The following is a 14,193-nucleotide window of genomic DNA, read 5'->3' on the forward strand; positions in this document are numbered from 1 at the left end:
TCCCTGGCCTGTGCTATTCAGGAGGTCAGACCAGATGATATAATGGTCCCTTCTGCCCTTCGAATCTTTGATTCTGAAAATGACAGAGAAGGAGAGAGTGATTTAGGGCTTGGAGAAACGTAAGGAGCCGTGGGAAGGTCCGTTTAACTCTGTCCCTTAGCAAGGGACCCCAGAGCATTAGTCTGAAATAGAATATTTCCAGCCACTCCTCAGATTGGTGTTTGGCTCTGAAAAATGGCCCTTACTGGTGTCCCCCCTTTGTGCTTGGAGTCTTAGTTGCCAACCTTACTGACAAAACCCAGGCTGTACTGTGCTTGTAGCCCTGCCAAGCCAAGGTAAAAGGCCTAATGCAGGATTCCCTTGCATTGGCAACACAGTTCTTTTCCATCAGTTCCTCCTGTGCAGATCCTGTCGCAGTTTCACAAGTGTCAAGGGCCGCCCTTGACCTGCAGAACCTCTTACCAGTGACAATGGGTATATCCCCCGTGACTCTCAGATCCCAGAGGGAGCTGGAAGGGCTTGTGTGTGTGTATGAGCCTGTTTTTGTGATTGGAGTTTGTTCCAAATGTAAGTCGAGAGGGAATAGCCCTGGGTACCCTGATCCCCGTTGGGAGGCCACTTTGACATAGAAGGGTGCACGAAAGCAGGCTGGCTGAGCTGCCCGTGTAGGCCGTGGGTGTGTTTGTCTGAATCCTGTTGCTCTCTTATGGCTCCCCAGGACGTCATGGCTTATAACAAGTTCAACGTATTTCACTGGCACATCGTGGATGACCCCTCCTTCCCGTATGAGAGCGCAGCCTTCCCGGAGCTCAGCCGAAAGGTAGCGCATCCCGTTCCCTGTGTGGCTCCCTAAACTCTGACATGCTCTCAGAGCAAGCACCAGGGGTCCTGTTCTCCCACCATTAATATCTGGGGTCCCCATTAAAGCTAGTGGGAATCCCCTGTGTCCTGCAAAGGAGAAGTTGGCCCCATATTCTTTGTCCTCTCCTGATGGATATCTCTGTGCATGTGCTCTCTATGTAAAAGGGGGTCCTCAGCCCATATGCCATCAGGCCAAACCTCTATGCTACCCTCAGCACCTGATTCTGTTAGTACCTCCTCTGTTAGAAACTGCAGTATCATGCATTCTTTGGCTTTGTGTTGCAAGGAAAGATCAGGTTTGAAATAGAAGCCTGGATCACAAATGAAATGAGTCCAGTGGTCTCAGTCTAGGCCCTGGACAATACTTGCATCACTGAATCGCAACATGCATAACTTAGCATAATTGGCAGTGTTGGTGTCTGACAGATCCAGAGCTGGGATAGCGGGGCGGTTTAGGGCAGGATTGAGGTGCACGGGCAATGCTGTGTGGGGTCAGAGCTGGGATAGCAGGGAATACAGGTCTAGGGCTGCGAATGGAGAGACCCTGGCCATGTGCTGCAGTTTAGCCGGCATAACTGGTCTCAGTTTAAGAACCGTATTTTCTAATTCAGCTGTTCTCAAACTGTGGGTTGGGACCCCAAAGTGGGTATCAACCCCATTTTAATGGGGTCACCAGGGCTGGCTTAGACTTGCTGGGGCCGAAGCCTGAGACCCACTGCCCGGGGCTGAAGCTGAAGCCTGATGGCTTCCGCCCTGGGCATCAGGGCTCAAATTACATGCCCCCTGCCTGGGACTGAAGGCCTGGGGCTTTGGCTTGCCCTCCACCCTACCCGGGGGGCAGGGTTAGGGCTTGGGTGGGTTCAGGCTTCAGTCCCCCCTCCTGGGGTCGTGCAGTAATTTTTGTTGTCAGAAGGGGGTCGCGGTGCAATGAAGTTTGAGAACCCCTGCTCTGATTTCACCCTAGAATGTAAGGAGCAATGCTGGTGACCTGTAACGAGCAATAGCTTCCTTGCTAGCAGCCCTGGGGACAGATCTGGGTCCCCCGGGGCAGCTGCCCATCTTCCTTCGTTCTTACATGGCTGTGTCAGAACAGATGTGAGGAAAGAACTTATGCAGTTCCTGGAAACTTGCTGGTCAGCCTGGAAACCCGGGCTGGGTTGCAGCGTGGCAGGAGGAATTCCCAACCACACGCTGGCCTGCTGGGGGAGCACATAAAGTGCAGCCAGTTACTTGGCAGGGGTTGTCTATCCAGACTCCACCGCCCCAAGTGGGAAGTGGTGCTGGCAGTGGCTGCTGCCCAGCTGGTACTGTTGTGGGAGGGAGGCAGAGGTCTGTGCACTGCACCAAAGCTTTCCAATCATTACAGGTTGCTCTGGTCAGGCACGGAGCCTTTCCTGTCAGCGCAGTGGGAAGCTGACTATTGGCGATGGCTAACGGTAGGCGGGGTGGGTCTGAATGGGCGCACACTGGAGCAGTAGGGACCTGTGATTCCTGTGCCCTCCCAGGGGGCTTACAATCCCGTCACCCACGTGTACACAATGAACGACGTGAAGCTGGTGATTGAGTACGCCAGGCTGCGTGGGATCCGAGTCATTTCGGAGTTTGACACCCCTGGCCACACCCGCTCTTGGGGCCCAGGTAAGAAATGGGGCCTGCCCGAGGCCCCAGAGCAAAGGGTAAGTTGGGGATTCTGTGGTTGTGCCCAAAGATGGGTCTCAGCGATCTAGGTCTTAGCACAGATATCCAGCTCAATGTGTGTGCATCCCTTTGTCAGAGCCTGGGCCTGGCCAGTAACTTGCTCTTAGCTATCCTGTCCGCTTGTCTGGTGGGTGTGAGGAACTCAGGGGAAGATATAACCAGGCATAATACAGGCTGTTTGTGCTCTCCTCCCCAAACTGTGTACCTCATTCCTGACCTACAGCATCCTTGCTATCCCAGTCCTGGGCCCTCAACGCCTGTGCCAATACACCTCAGCTCATCTCAGCACACACCTGCTCCATGCCTGTCTCAGAACATTGCTTGCTAATCTGCTTCACAAGCACTGAATTTGTAAGGGAGGGGATGGGGTGTGTGTGTGGGGGGGGCGTAATCCGGTCCAGGCCCATTAATGAACACAAGATTTAGGCAAGGGGAGGAGAATTCCAGATCTTGGCTAGTCCACGTCCTTCCAGTCAGTTAGTACTGTGCTTTCCTTTCGGAGCACAATCGTCTGGAGCCATCACCCCCTTGTGGGACCTTAATCCATGTAACTGTTGCATTTCCCAGTCCATCTCCTCACGTATGCTAAGAGCCTGGTGTGGAGGGGGTCAGGTTCTGGCCCCTTCCCATCCTGCAGAGATGACTCCCTGCACACAGCTACCTGTTCCAGCGCAGCTGCAGAGTTCTCAGCCTTACTTGGCATACTTGAGGCTGCCTGACCCAGATGAAGCACTGGACTGGGAGTCCAGAGGTCTGGGTCTGTTCCCAGTTCTGCCACTGACCTGCTGGCTTACCTTGGGTACCTCACTTCCCCTCTCTGTGCCGCAGTCTGCCCCTGTCCAGCGGGATGATGGGACATACCCCACTTTTGTGCTGTGTGTTGAGATCTGTGGCTGGGACATGCTCGCTTGGTGTTGGGGGCTGTGCGCTGGCATGTGCGTTACTGAAGCATGAGATGGGAGAAGATAGTTCCAACCAAGCAGCTGCCTGTCCTGGGTGGAGCCTTTGTTTTCTCCTCTCCCTGACCCCCTTGTTTGCTGTGCCTAGAGTTGCCTGGCTGTCCCGTTCAGTGGTGGGGAGTAGCAGGCGGCATTGGCCAGCCAGTGACCCAGAACTTGGTGGCACGTAAACTCTTTCTTACAGCATTTTTTGGTATTGATCCAGGTGCTCCGGGCTTGCTGACGCCCTGCTATGCAGGCTCGATTCCCTCCGGGGTCCACGGGCCAGTCAACCCCATCCTCAACACCACTTACCAGTTCATGACAGAGCTCTTTAGGGAGATCAGCACTGTGTTCCCAGACTTCTACCTCCACCTTGGCGGCGACGAAGTTGACTTCACCTGCTGGTGGGTTACGCTTCTTTGTAGCTGCTCGACGGCGGCCAGGATAACAGGGACAAGTCCATGGGATAAATGACCTTGGACTGTTGATTCTGATCACTAGCTAGGAATGGTCTGGATTATAGCAGTGCTTAGAAGCCCAAAATGAGATTGGCACCTTGCTGTGCTAGGCACTGTATGTAAACACAGTGAGAGACAGTCCCTGCCTCAGGGAGCTTCCAGGCTAAATAGAAAAGAGACAGGGAGGCAGGGCAGTGCTATTATCAGAGGGGAAACTGAGGCAGAGAGAGGCATGAGGTCATGCTGTGTTTGTGGTAGAGCTGGGAACACAACCCGGGTCCTCCGAGTTGTGCCTTGGCCACAGACCATCCTTCCTCACTAGCAGTCACTCTTGGCCTAATAAAACAAATCAGCCCCCAACCTTTGTCTTACTATACAAGGCAAGAGACATTAGCCCGAGGGAAGCAGACACCACCAGCCCATCCAGAGACAGCTCTCGGGCTTGCATCCTTCGGGCCATTGGGGACGATCCCTCCCACCCTGTAGAGATGGCCATTGCGGCACAGCAGCCCCGTGACTCGCTCTCCTTCCTGTTGCTCTCGGCACATGTCTCCAGGGCGCTGGACACTCGACAGCGTGGCCTGTGCTTTCATATTGCTCCTCTCTTTGACGCGCAGGAGGTCGAATCCAGAAATCCAGACCTTCATGCAGAGGATGGGGTTTGGCCAAGACTACGCCAAACTGGAGTCTTTCTACATCCAGAGGTGAGGTCTGTTCCGTTACAGGGGCCTGCAGAGAGCAACAGCTGCAGCACCACCAGTGTGCCTTCCGTGGCTCGCACATCCACCCCACCACTCTATATTTCCTCCTGGGGAGCAGGCCACCTTGAGAATACCCCCCACCACTCCAAAGCTGGTACCTGGGTATGGCCCCACCACACCTTGTCCCACACAGGCTGTGTGGAGAGTTTACCCCAAAGGGGTCCAGGGTTGGTGATGGCTCTCGATAGTGGGTGGGTGATGGACTGGGAGCCCAGCTTAGGACCTGCCTTGGGATGGGGAAGGGAGAGAACCAAGGTAAGCACCTGGCCTAGGTAATGTTCCTGTCTAGACATAGGCCCTGACTTGAGTGATGGAGGCTCTGGCTGGACTCTCCTTGGTCACTGCAGCTCAGTGGTGGGGGAGCTGTTTATTCTGTACTGCTTCTCTCCTGGCTCCAGGCTGCTGGATATCATCTCTTCCTATGGCAAGGGCTATGTAGTATGGCAGGAAGTGTTCGATAATGGCGTGAAGGTGAGAGCTGCTCTGTTTTCCCTGCTACAGGCCCCTGGCTCTCAGAAACAGCCAATGCAGTGTGTCCCAGTGTGCCTTGGGAATGGAGGGGCCTGGCTGTGTGTTGATGGAGGGATGTCTGCTTACTGCATGGTCTCCTCCTGCCCCATCCCCTGCTGGGCTCTGCCAGGCACTGGGTTCGCTGTTGGGCCAAGGGTTGGTGGGGGGGGGGAATTCTCCACCCTTGCCCATGGGCTTTTTCCCTCGTTTGTTGGCCATGGCTCTTCCCCTGGTTCCTTGTGGCCTGATCCCTTAAGAGGCAGATCTTTGATCCTGTCCCAGGCATGCTCTCCCTTTAGGCCCATAGCTCCCTTTGCAGCAGGTGTGCTGTTCGCAACCTGGCTATTCGGTCACAGCCTACTCTATCAGCTGCTCACTATACCCATTCCAGGCCAATGCAGGGGGCTGGCTCACACCATGACCCTCTTGGCGGTGGGGATGGGTGAGGAATACAACCAGGCACTGTCACTTGCTGGCATGGCATTTGAGAACTCAGAGCTGCCCTGCTGCTGCAGCCTTGCTGCTCCCCCCTCAAGGAAGGCACTCCCAGCATCTCTCTCTCCAGGCCCCTTCCGCTTCTCTTTCCCCAGCTGAAGCCAGCCACTTCTGCCTGGTACCTTGAGGGGATTGTGTGGGTCAGAGAGGGGTCCGCTAGGGGAAGAGCAGCAGGGACTCCCCTGGGAGCGAGCTGTCTAGGTACTTACAGGCCCTCGTTGCCATAGTAACTGAACACCTCACACTCTTTTTCTCACTGGGAGGCTTGCAGGGGCTGTAGTTTGGGGTACTAAGGCACAGGCAGAGCTCAGAGACTTGACCAAGGTCACATAGGAAGTCCAGTGTCTTAGTCCAGTGCCCTGACTGCTGGAGCATCCTTCCTAGTTTACCCTTTGGGCTGGGTGCATGGAGTAGGAAGGATGACGGAAGTGCCCTCCGTGGGGTCAGTTTCACATGAGGGCGTGGTGTACCTGTGCAACATTGCTGTCGGGTATGGGTGTGGTTGTCTAGAAGAATTGTCTTGTTGACTCTTGCCATTGCCAGTGCAGCAGTGACTTCCCATTTCTGCTGCAGGATCCTGGGCTGAGCTAGCAGGAGGAAAGTGTGTACAGCACAGGGGTGTGTGTGGCTCTGGGCGTGTGAACTGAGGGTCATCCTTGAATTGCACTGTTCCCATGTCCCTGCTGAAGGTCCCCACGTGGGTGGTGTGTGCCTTGCAGTGCTGTGTGCTGTAGATTGCCTCGGAGGCTGTTGGCCTGGCTCTTCTCGTGTGCTAGGGGAATGGGGCACACTGACCCCTTGCATGGAGCATCATGCATATTTTTGTCATTTGTGGCCAGGTGAAGCCAGACACCATCATCCACATATGGCGGGAGAACGCTGGGCCGTACCAGCAGGAGGTGGCTCGAGTCACCAAGGCCGGTTACAGGGCCCTGCTGTCTGCCCCCTGGTATCTCAACCGCATCTCATATGGGCAGGACTGGCAGACGGCTTACCAGGTGGAGCCTCTGGAGTTTGAAGGTGTGTCCCTTGCACATGTGGGCTGTGATAGCCTCCCCTGTGGGGCCTCACACACAGCTGGCTGTTGAGGGGGTGATGTAGCAGTCCTGGCTGATCAGTCAACTAACAAGTAGGCCAGTCAAGTACTTCCTACTGCTGAACCAAGTGAGCACAAGTTCCTGTGACCTTGGCTCCAGTGACTGACAGCTGCCCTGCTAGTCAGGGGATGGGCACTGAACAGCCTCCTTCTGTCGTGAAACAGTCAAACTGTCCTTCAGCACATGTAGCTGATGGTTGCCATCGGGGACCTCCAGGGTAGAAGCCTGAGTCTCTACAGCTTGAGCTGATTAGCTATGCTCTGTAGCTGGAGGCTATAACAGACTCCTCTCTGTGTGCGGGAACAGAGGGGACATGCCACCCACTGCTCTGTGGGTCACATCCCATCTTCTGATCTTTTGTCATTCAAGCAAGTGTCTTTTTTGACAGGCAGCCCTGAGCAGAAGGAGCTGGTGATTGGCGGAGAGGCCTGCATGTGGGGTGAATATGTGGATGTAACTAACCTGACGCCCAGGCTCTGGTAAGAGAACCCATCAGAGTGGTGGGGGGCTGGATTGAGCCCTTCTCTTCTAACATGGACGATGGTCCTTGGCCCGATTGCCCACTGCATTGTGTAAATTGCAGGGAACTCCACTGGGGCCAATAGGGTGAGATTGTGGGAAGAAGAGAATTGGGCCCCTGTGTCTCAGTGGGAGTACAGCAGGTGTGGTGGTTTCCTGATCTGTCTCCCATCGCTGTAGTGGCTGGCTCACCTGTAAACCTGGATTTATGGCTGTCTGCTTGGATATAGTGAAACTCCACAGAGGGAAGCCCCACGTTATGGTGAATGCGTCACAGCATCCGTAGCAGCTCAGGGTGTAGGGGACCTGTCCCAAGCACGATGCTCTATGGGAGGAAGGCGGTGTAGTGCAGGATTCCCTTTTTTCAGAATGTAGATGTACTGGCAGATCTTAGCAGACAGCAGCCTTCCAGTTGGGCTTGTATCCACTGTAAATGCACAGGCCCTGGGTGGAAGGCACACATGCAACCTTTGTAGATGAGCAACTGTGCTTCAGTGCTTTAGAGTCCCCATCTTTTGGGTGCTGAATGGTACCAGACTTTGGTCCTTGTGCCTTACAGTGAATCCAACCTCCATCTGACTGCCTTGTGCTGAACAGAATGGCCTGAATTATTTACAGTCTCCAGTTCCTGCTGGAGCAGAGTTAACTGGGCTGTTACCATAGGCTGGGCACAAAGTGGTTCCTTGAGCTCTTGTTTTCCAATGGCTTTTTTTTTTTAAACACTCACTTGCTAAATTATTATAAAAATAAAAAATAATTACGTTGACTTAAAATGTTGTCCCACCAGACCAGTGGCTTTGCTCTGCTCTTGTCATTCTCATGCCAAACTGGCCTGCTCCAGACCCCCCAGCTCAGTTAGCAAAGGAGAGGTGTCAGCTAATATTCTCTAGGCCCTGTGCGACTCATTACCTCCCCCAGGAGGGAGGCATTGTAAAACCTCTATGAGGTTGTCGTGCTACCATCCTCTTTTTGTTTCCTTCTTGCCTTCTCCCCTAGAAGCTCTAAATGAATTAATATAACTGTTGATCAATACCTGATTTAGGGACCCTTATACAGGACTTAGCCAACCTTCCTTTCTTAAAGCCTCTGTAGAAAGACTGGTTAATCTCAGCTCAGCTTTCTCCTCTTCTCCACTTACACTTTACTGTGCAGGGGCAGGGGCTCATGTTTTTGCTGCAAAACGTCTGTGAGCATGTAATCCTGTGTTGTCTGCTCTGCCATCCCACCCCGTTCAGTCTGTTTCCAGGTATGGCAATGATAGGCATGTTGGTGTTTGTTGGGGGAACATCTGCAAGGAACCAGCAGGCGGGGTTTCCTTAAGTACACTCAGTGTATTGGCTATGGACTGGCATAACATCCTGTTTGCTAAGAGACTCCTATTTCTCTTCTTTCCCACCACCCACCTTTCTAGGGTCTGTCTACACTGCAGTCACTGGGTGTGATTGCCACGTGTGCAGACATATCCAAGCTAGCTTTAATTTAGCTCAGGTACCAGTAACAGCGAAGCCATGGCAGTTCTGGGAAGATTTGTACAGTCTGTGCTGAAGTCCCATGCTCCCACAGCTTCACTAATCTGGGCCCTGAGCTAGTTAGATGAAAGCTAGTTTGGGTGTGCTGGCTTAAGCTGCAGCTACACCATTAATCCTGCAGGTAAGTGATACTCTCCTTTCCCAGTGACGTGGAAGCATGAATGGGTCAATGTTATTAATTTGCTCAGGTGCCAGTTAGATTTTAAAGCTGAAACCTAACAAACTAGATTTGCCAATTGAACAAATGTTCTAGCCAATATTGGAATGGAAAATAATTCAGAGAACTCCTTTTTATTTAGTATAGGGAGCAATAGCTTACTCATTAACACTGCCTTCTTTTCAGATCTACTTTTACCTTGGGACAGTGCTTTTCTAATCAGGACACTGAGTTGTTCTTAACCAATCAACAAGTTTATTTATTCAGCCAGAACCACATAAGTAAAAAATCAATAGTCTATAGTCAAGTTTAGATGTCAGAAGTTCTAGTGTGTGCTGAATACAACATGCTGTTTATACCATAGAATAGTACAAATAACCAATATTTCTTATTATGCTTATAATTGTCAGTTATCAGTTCTTTAGTATCTGTAGTACATTTGTCATATTTCAAGTAATTCTGCAAAGAGTTAGGATGTACTTGTTTTAAGGCAATCTTAGCAGTGTGGTCCTAGTGTTTTGTACAAAAAGGACTAGTTTAAAACATCAAAAGCAATTGCTTCAAGTTATGATTTAGTTGGGGATTGGTCCTGCTTTGAGCAGGGGGTTGGACTAGATGACCTTCTGAAGTCCCTTCCAACCCTGATATTCTATGATTCTATGATTATTTGAGGTTCTCTTAGGCCAATTTTATATATTCAATATAGGGTTCCTTGAGGTCTCACTAGAAGGGGTGGTGACTCAACAAGGGAACTTTCAAGTTTTTATTTAAAGAACAGAAAGAAATAGAATCTCTGAAATGAAATCTCATCTCTCCTTTGTGCTGGGAACCCTGGAAAGGGAAAGTCTGCCCATTCCAGGGGCTGGTCAGGTGTCTGGTATTGAATCTCGCTTCTGCAGTATTTTTTGGAGAGAAGGTTCAGCAAACTGAGCCCCACCCCCACAGTGACCTCAGTTTTACACCTTTTCAGGGACAGGGAGTGTTGGAGGGGGCATGGCTTTTATTTCCAATTGGATACTGACCAAACAAACTCACATTTCAGCGCTCAGTTTTCCTGCTGCTTCCCTCGATATCCAGTAAATGTTTTTTTTTTTTTTCATCAGAAGCTTTTTATCAGAGGCTTTTGTTCTTCATTTCAAGGATTGTAGTTCTCTATTAATCTCTACTGTTAATTGGAATTTTCTCCCCTTTAAGCAATTTCTTTCAATATTTCAAAGCTGTGCCCTGTATAGGTGCTTATATCTGTCAATGGTCTTTTTCCTCCTTGTTCTTTACAATTAATATCACTTCTAGAGTGCAACTATCATTAAGAAAGAAAACCAACAAAATCCCTTATAGTTCTGCTAAATTTAGTGGATCTAGTCCATTCATTCTTTGATTATATATTCAGCATTTCACATCCCTGAGGGTTTACAATACAAGAGAAAATATTTTGAAGGAACAAGACTGGAGAGAGGGTGCATTTGATTTATAAAGCAAGCAAATGTACATCTGAAAATTTGGGGTGAAAGCTAGTTGATTTGGATTTCTTGGGGTATTGGGAAGTTTGTCCTGTGGAACCTTTAGTTTTTTGGGTCTCACAGTAAGCTACTATTTGAACAGTTTATTTGATTTATAGTTGCTCCCCTCTTCCACAGAAAAGTTTCTGGCACTTAATTTGCTCCTAGGATGAAATAGGCTAATGATCACTGCTGTCGGAAAGCAAGGGGTTCCTTCGGGATTTTATGGGCAAGAGAAAGGGGGTGTTCATAGCAGCCAGCTAGCATCACAAGATGCTCTGTCCACATGCAGGTCATGAGAGGAACTTGCCTGAGTAACAAGAGCTTGCAGAGTTTGTGTTTCCTATTTCTTATTTCTGGGGGTCTGAGGTTTCTTAACCCCATCTGTCTTGCACTCTGGAGATGGATGTTGATCTCGTGTTGCCTTGAGTTCCTTTAGGAGGAGCTAACATTTGGAACAGGCGAAGGAGTTGTAGGTGCAATCCTGGTTGTCATGGAGAAGGGAATAGAATGGTTGCTTTTCTCTTTTAGGGTCTTAAGGACTAATAGTTACTAATAATATTCAAGGCATATTTGACATTCTTCTTCTCACAGCTCCTCAGCCACCTCCATCATTGTTCCAATTTTTCCTGGCCTTGGAGAGCCTTTTGTAAATCATGTCTGTGCTGACCCCACGTATAGCAAAGTATAGCAGCCTGGGTGTTAGTAATGCCTCTTCACTCGCAGGGATTGCTACTGTAGCCCTTTGCGTTCCCCAGGAGGTTAGTCCGGCTTTTCTGCTGACATCCCTGCATTTCTGCCTCAGTAGGAACAGTTTCATCTCACAGTTCAGTGCAGGAGTGTTTGGGAGCGCCTGCTTTTAGAGCCCTCTGACTTCCAGCGTAGAGTAACACATCTTTGCATCTCATTTCCTCAAGGCCAAGAGCTGGGGCCATAGCTGAGAGACTGTGGAGCAATAAGACTGTGAGAGGTCTGCAAGATGCGTATAGACGACTGGCAAATTTCCGCTGCACACTGCTCAGGTAATTGTGACTGGCATAGCTCCTTTCATCTAAGACCCCAGCTAGATACAGGAAATCACTCAGTCACCTCTGGGGTGGGGCAGCAGTGAGTCCCTTTGGAGCTGCTAGGGAATCAGGGGAGGCAGGCTGTAACTGGCTGCTGTGATTTCACCAGGGCACTGGGGTTATGCAAAGTGCCATGGCATCATTAATGCCTATGAGGGGTCAGGACCTTAGTTTGCCAACTCTCGTAGATGACATCACACAGCAGCACAGCACCCCTAGTGCCATGCTGAAGCATTGGTTCAGTGCTGATTCAATGGCAGAGCACTCCCTACAGAGTTGCCAGCACTGCTTCTTGTAGCATGTGGATTTTTCTTGAGGGTCTCCCTTCAAGTAGAGACCAGGCTCCATCCTGCTTAGCCTGTGAAAACTGGTCTTATCCCTCACTTTCCTGAGCCCTAAACTATCATCAGATACCTCAAAACTTCAGTATGCAGGAGAGAGAAGAAATGAACCCTGTACTTCAGCACATCACCCTCATCAGGGCACCAAAGGGTTAAGAGTAACTCCGTCCCCTTTAAGGACTGGAAGCCTGAATGGGTTCCGTGTAATATTCCTGTCTCTTTTCTATTCCAGGCGAGGCATCCAGGCTCAACCTCTCTTTACAGGATACTGTGATCCTGAATACAGTGGCTTCTGAACGGAGAGCTCAGCTGCCCCCCACCCCTTCGCCCTGCATGCTGTGTGTGTATCTCAGACGATAGCTGCTCCCATGTGCTACAGGACGTCCCTGTTGCTCTTGTTCTTGCAATGAGCTGATTTAGATACTTTGCCTTTTTTCTACTGTTAGAATTTTAAATCCAATAAAGAAGGAGTTCCAAAGAGAGAAGGTGCCTTTCCAGTCTGTCCCAGTGCTGGGGCAGGCTGTGTGAGGCTCCTGGCCCATCCACAGCAGGGTAGCTCACGTTAGCTATTGCACTGGGGATGCACAGGGTTTGGTGTGTGGAAGAGCCCAGGTTGGAGCTGCCGGTTGGCAGCTACAAACCCTCTTTACTTTGTAGAGACATATGCAGTGCCGCAGTACCAGTGTAAGAGTCACTTCAGAGCGGACACCCCCTGCTCCGCTCCAGCAGGGGAACCTGCAGACCCTGCCCTGCCTGTACACTGCACCCGACTCCTAGTGCAGCAGAACGGCTCCACTCCTGTCTACCTCCATGCCTGCCTACCTCCGGGAGCAGAGGCCTCAACTCAGGATTTGCTCCCTGTCCCGAACATGCCTGAGCATGATGATATTGCTGGGAAGCCAGGCTGGCTTGGCTCGCGCTGTGTGCCTAACTGTATAGCTTGTGACTGGTCTGTGTCTGTCTCAGGTCTTGGGGGCACAAGGGGTTTAGCCAGGTGGGGCAGGCAGTTGTAGTCTTAGTTGGTCGGATGAAACCTTAGGCTCCGCCTAGCTTTTACCTTGACCACTGAAGGTGTTAAAACTGCAGACTACTTTCTCCATGCTAAGCTGTTACCGTGTGGTAACCTCTTCCCCCTTCTTTCCTAGTGTGGACACACTATTGGCATGTAAGATTCTCTCCGCACCAATGCACAAGCTGTTAGTGGGGACTAGCCATTCAGCCCAGCCCTTGTTTATTCTGCTGTTTCTTTTCCCTTTGTTCCTCCTAACTCTGCCTGCAGCCCAGTTGTGTTTTCCTCTTCATGCCACCATCTCTGCTCCTTACCCTGGATGCTGCCTTCTTCTCTTGCCTGTCTAAAGAGAGTGCCCCCCCCCAAGCCTCTATGAGGCAATAACTCCAGATTCCTCCCTCAGCTTCCTTCTTGCCTTCTCCTTTTCAGGAAGCTCTGAGGGAATTGCCCACTGATATTACAATCCCAGCTGGGCCCTCACTGGCCAGTCTCCTTGTCGGGTATGCAGCCTCACACAGGAGTCAGTCAGCGTATCCAACCTCCCAGGGTTTGAGTCCCTGCAGTAAGGGTCGGCTCAGATTTATCTTCTTCTCATCTTCATTGAATTGATTGTACACTCCTAGAGGCAGGGACCAGCTCAGCTGTTCACTAGATGATCAGTAAGTTGAGACACTTGTCTTTGACAGCTAGGATCTCCTGGTGAAAGCCCCTACCGATACAACTGGTGTCTGGTTTTGGGTTAATTTTTCTGAACTGGACAAGATGCTGCACTGTAGGAACACTATGTGACTTTGCTTTAAATGAGCCACTGCTGTACTGTCACTTCTCTACAACTGTTCAGATGTTATGATTGTTAAATTTTAATTAAAAATATCCAGAAGTGGCTGAGTTTGAATTTATTTTTGATCTCTAGTTCTAGAGTATATTCTTACAGGGACTATTATTTCTGCAGTCCTTCCTGTCACCACTAGGGGACAGTCTTGGGAGATCTGCTGTTTACGTAGGCCAGTGGTTTTCAGCCTGTTGTCTGTGGACCCTTGGGGGTCCGTAGTCTGTGTCTAATATTTCCAAAGGGATCCATACCTTAATTGGAAATGTTTTAGGAGTTTGCAAATGAAAAAAGGTTAAAATCACTGCCAAGCTAAAGCCCTCAGTACTGGCCCATGTCCATGGAGGGTGCTATTAAATGGAGGGAATAAGAGGGAGCATTTCCAGGGACCCTGCATTATAATATGAAATAGTGTTGCAAAT

General features: G+C 50.5%; 1 protein-coding gene across 6 annotated transcripts in view; it reads left to right on the forward strand.

Moving 5' to 3' along the window:
* HEXA (hexosaminidase subunit alpha) overlaps positions 1 to 13,827 on the forward strand; it is a 29,243-nt gene extending 15,416 nt beyond the window's left edge. For 4 of the 6 annotated variants that reach the window (XM_038418904.2, XM_043493425.1, XM_043493426.1 and 1 more), the window contains 9 exons: positions 719 to 820; positions 2,367 to 2,499; positions 3,724 to 3,904; positions 4,576 to 4,662; positions 5,118 to 5,190; positions 6,564 to 6,744; positions 7,210 to 7,300; positions 11,443 to 11,547; positions 12,166 to 13,827. In XM_038418904.2, coding sequence (XP_038274832.2) covers positions 719 to 820; positions 2,367 to 2,499; positions 3,724 to 3,904; positions 4,576 to 4,662; positions 5,118 to 5,190; positions 6,564 to 6,744; positions 7,210 to 7,300; positions 11,443 to 11,547; positions 12,166 to 12,229 — 1,017 coding nt within the window. In that variant the 3' untranslated portion in view covers positions 12,230 to 13,827. Of the gene's footprint in view, positions 1 to 718; positions 821 to 2,366; positions 2,500 to 3,723; positions 3,905 to 4,575; positions 4,663 to 5,117; positions 5,191 to 6,563; positions 6,745 to 7,209; positions 7,301 to 7,404; positions 7,603 to 8,492; positions 8,587 to 11,442; positions 11,548 to 12,165 lie in introns of all 6 variants that reach the window. The other 2 variants (XR_006274616.1, XR_006274615.1) reach the window with 2 other exon arrangements.
* The last annotated feature ends 366 nt before the right edge of the window (positions 13,828 to 14,193 follow it).

This window comes from Dermochelys coriacea, chromosome 10, assembly GCF_009764565.3.
Source record: "Dermochelys coriacea isolate rDerCor1 chromosome 10, rDerCor1.pri.v4, whole genome shotgun sequence".
Classification (NCBI taxonomy): Eukaryota; Metazoa; Chordata; order Testudines; family Dermochelyidae; genus Dermochelys; species Dermochelys coriacea.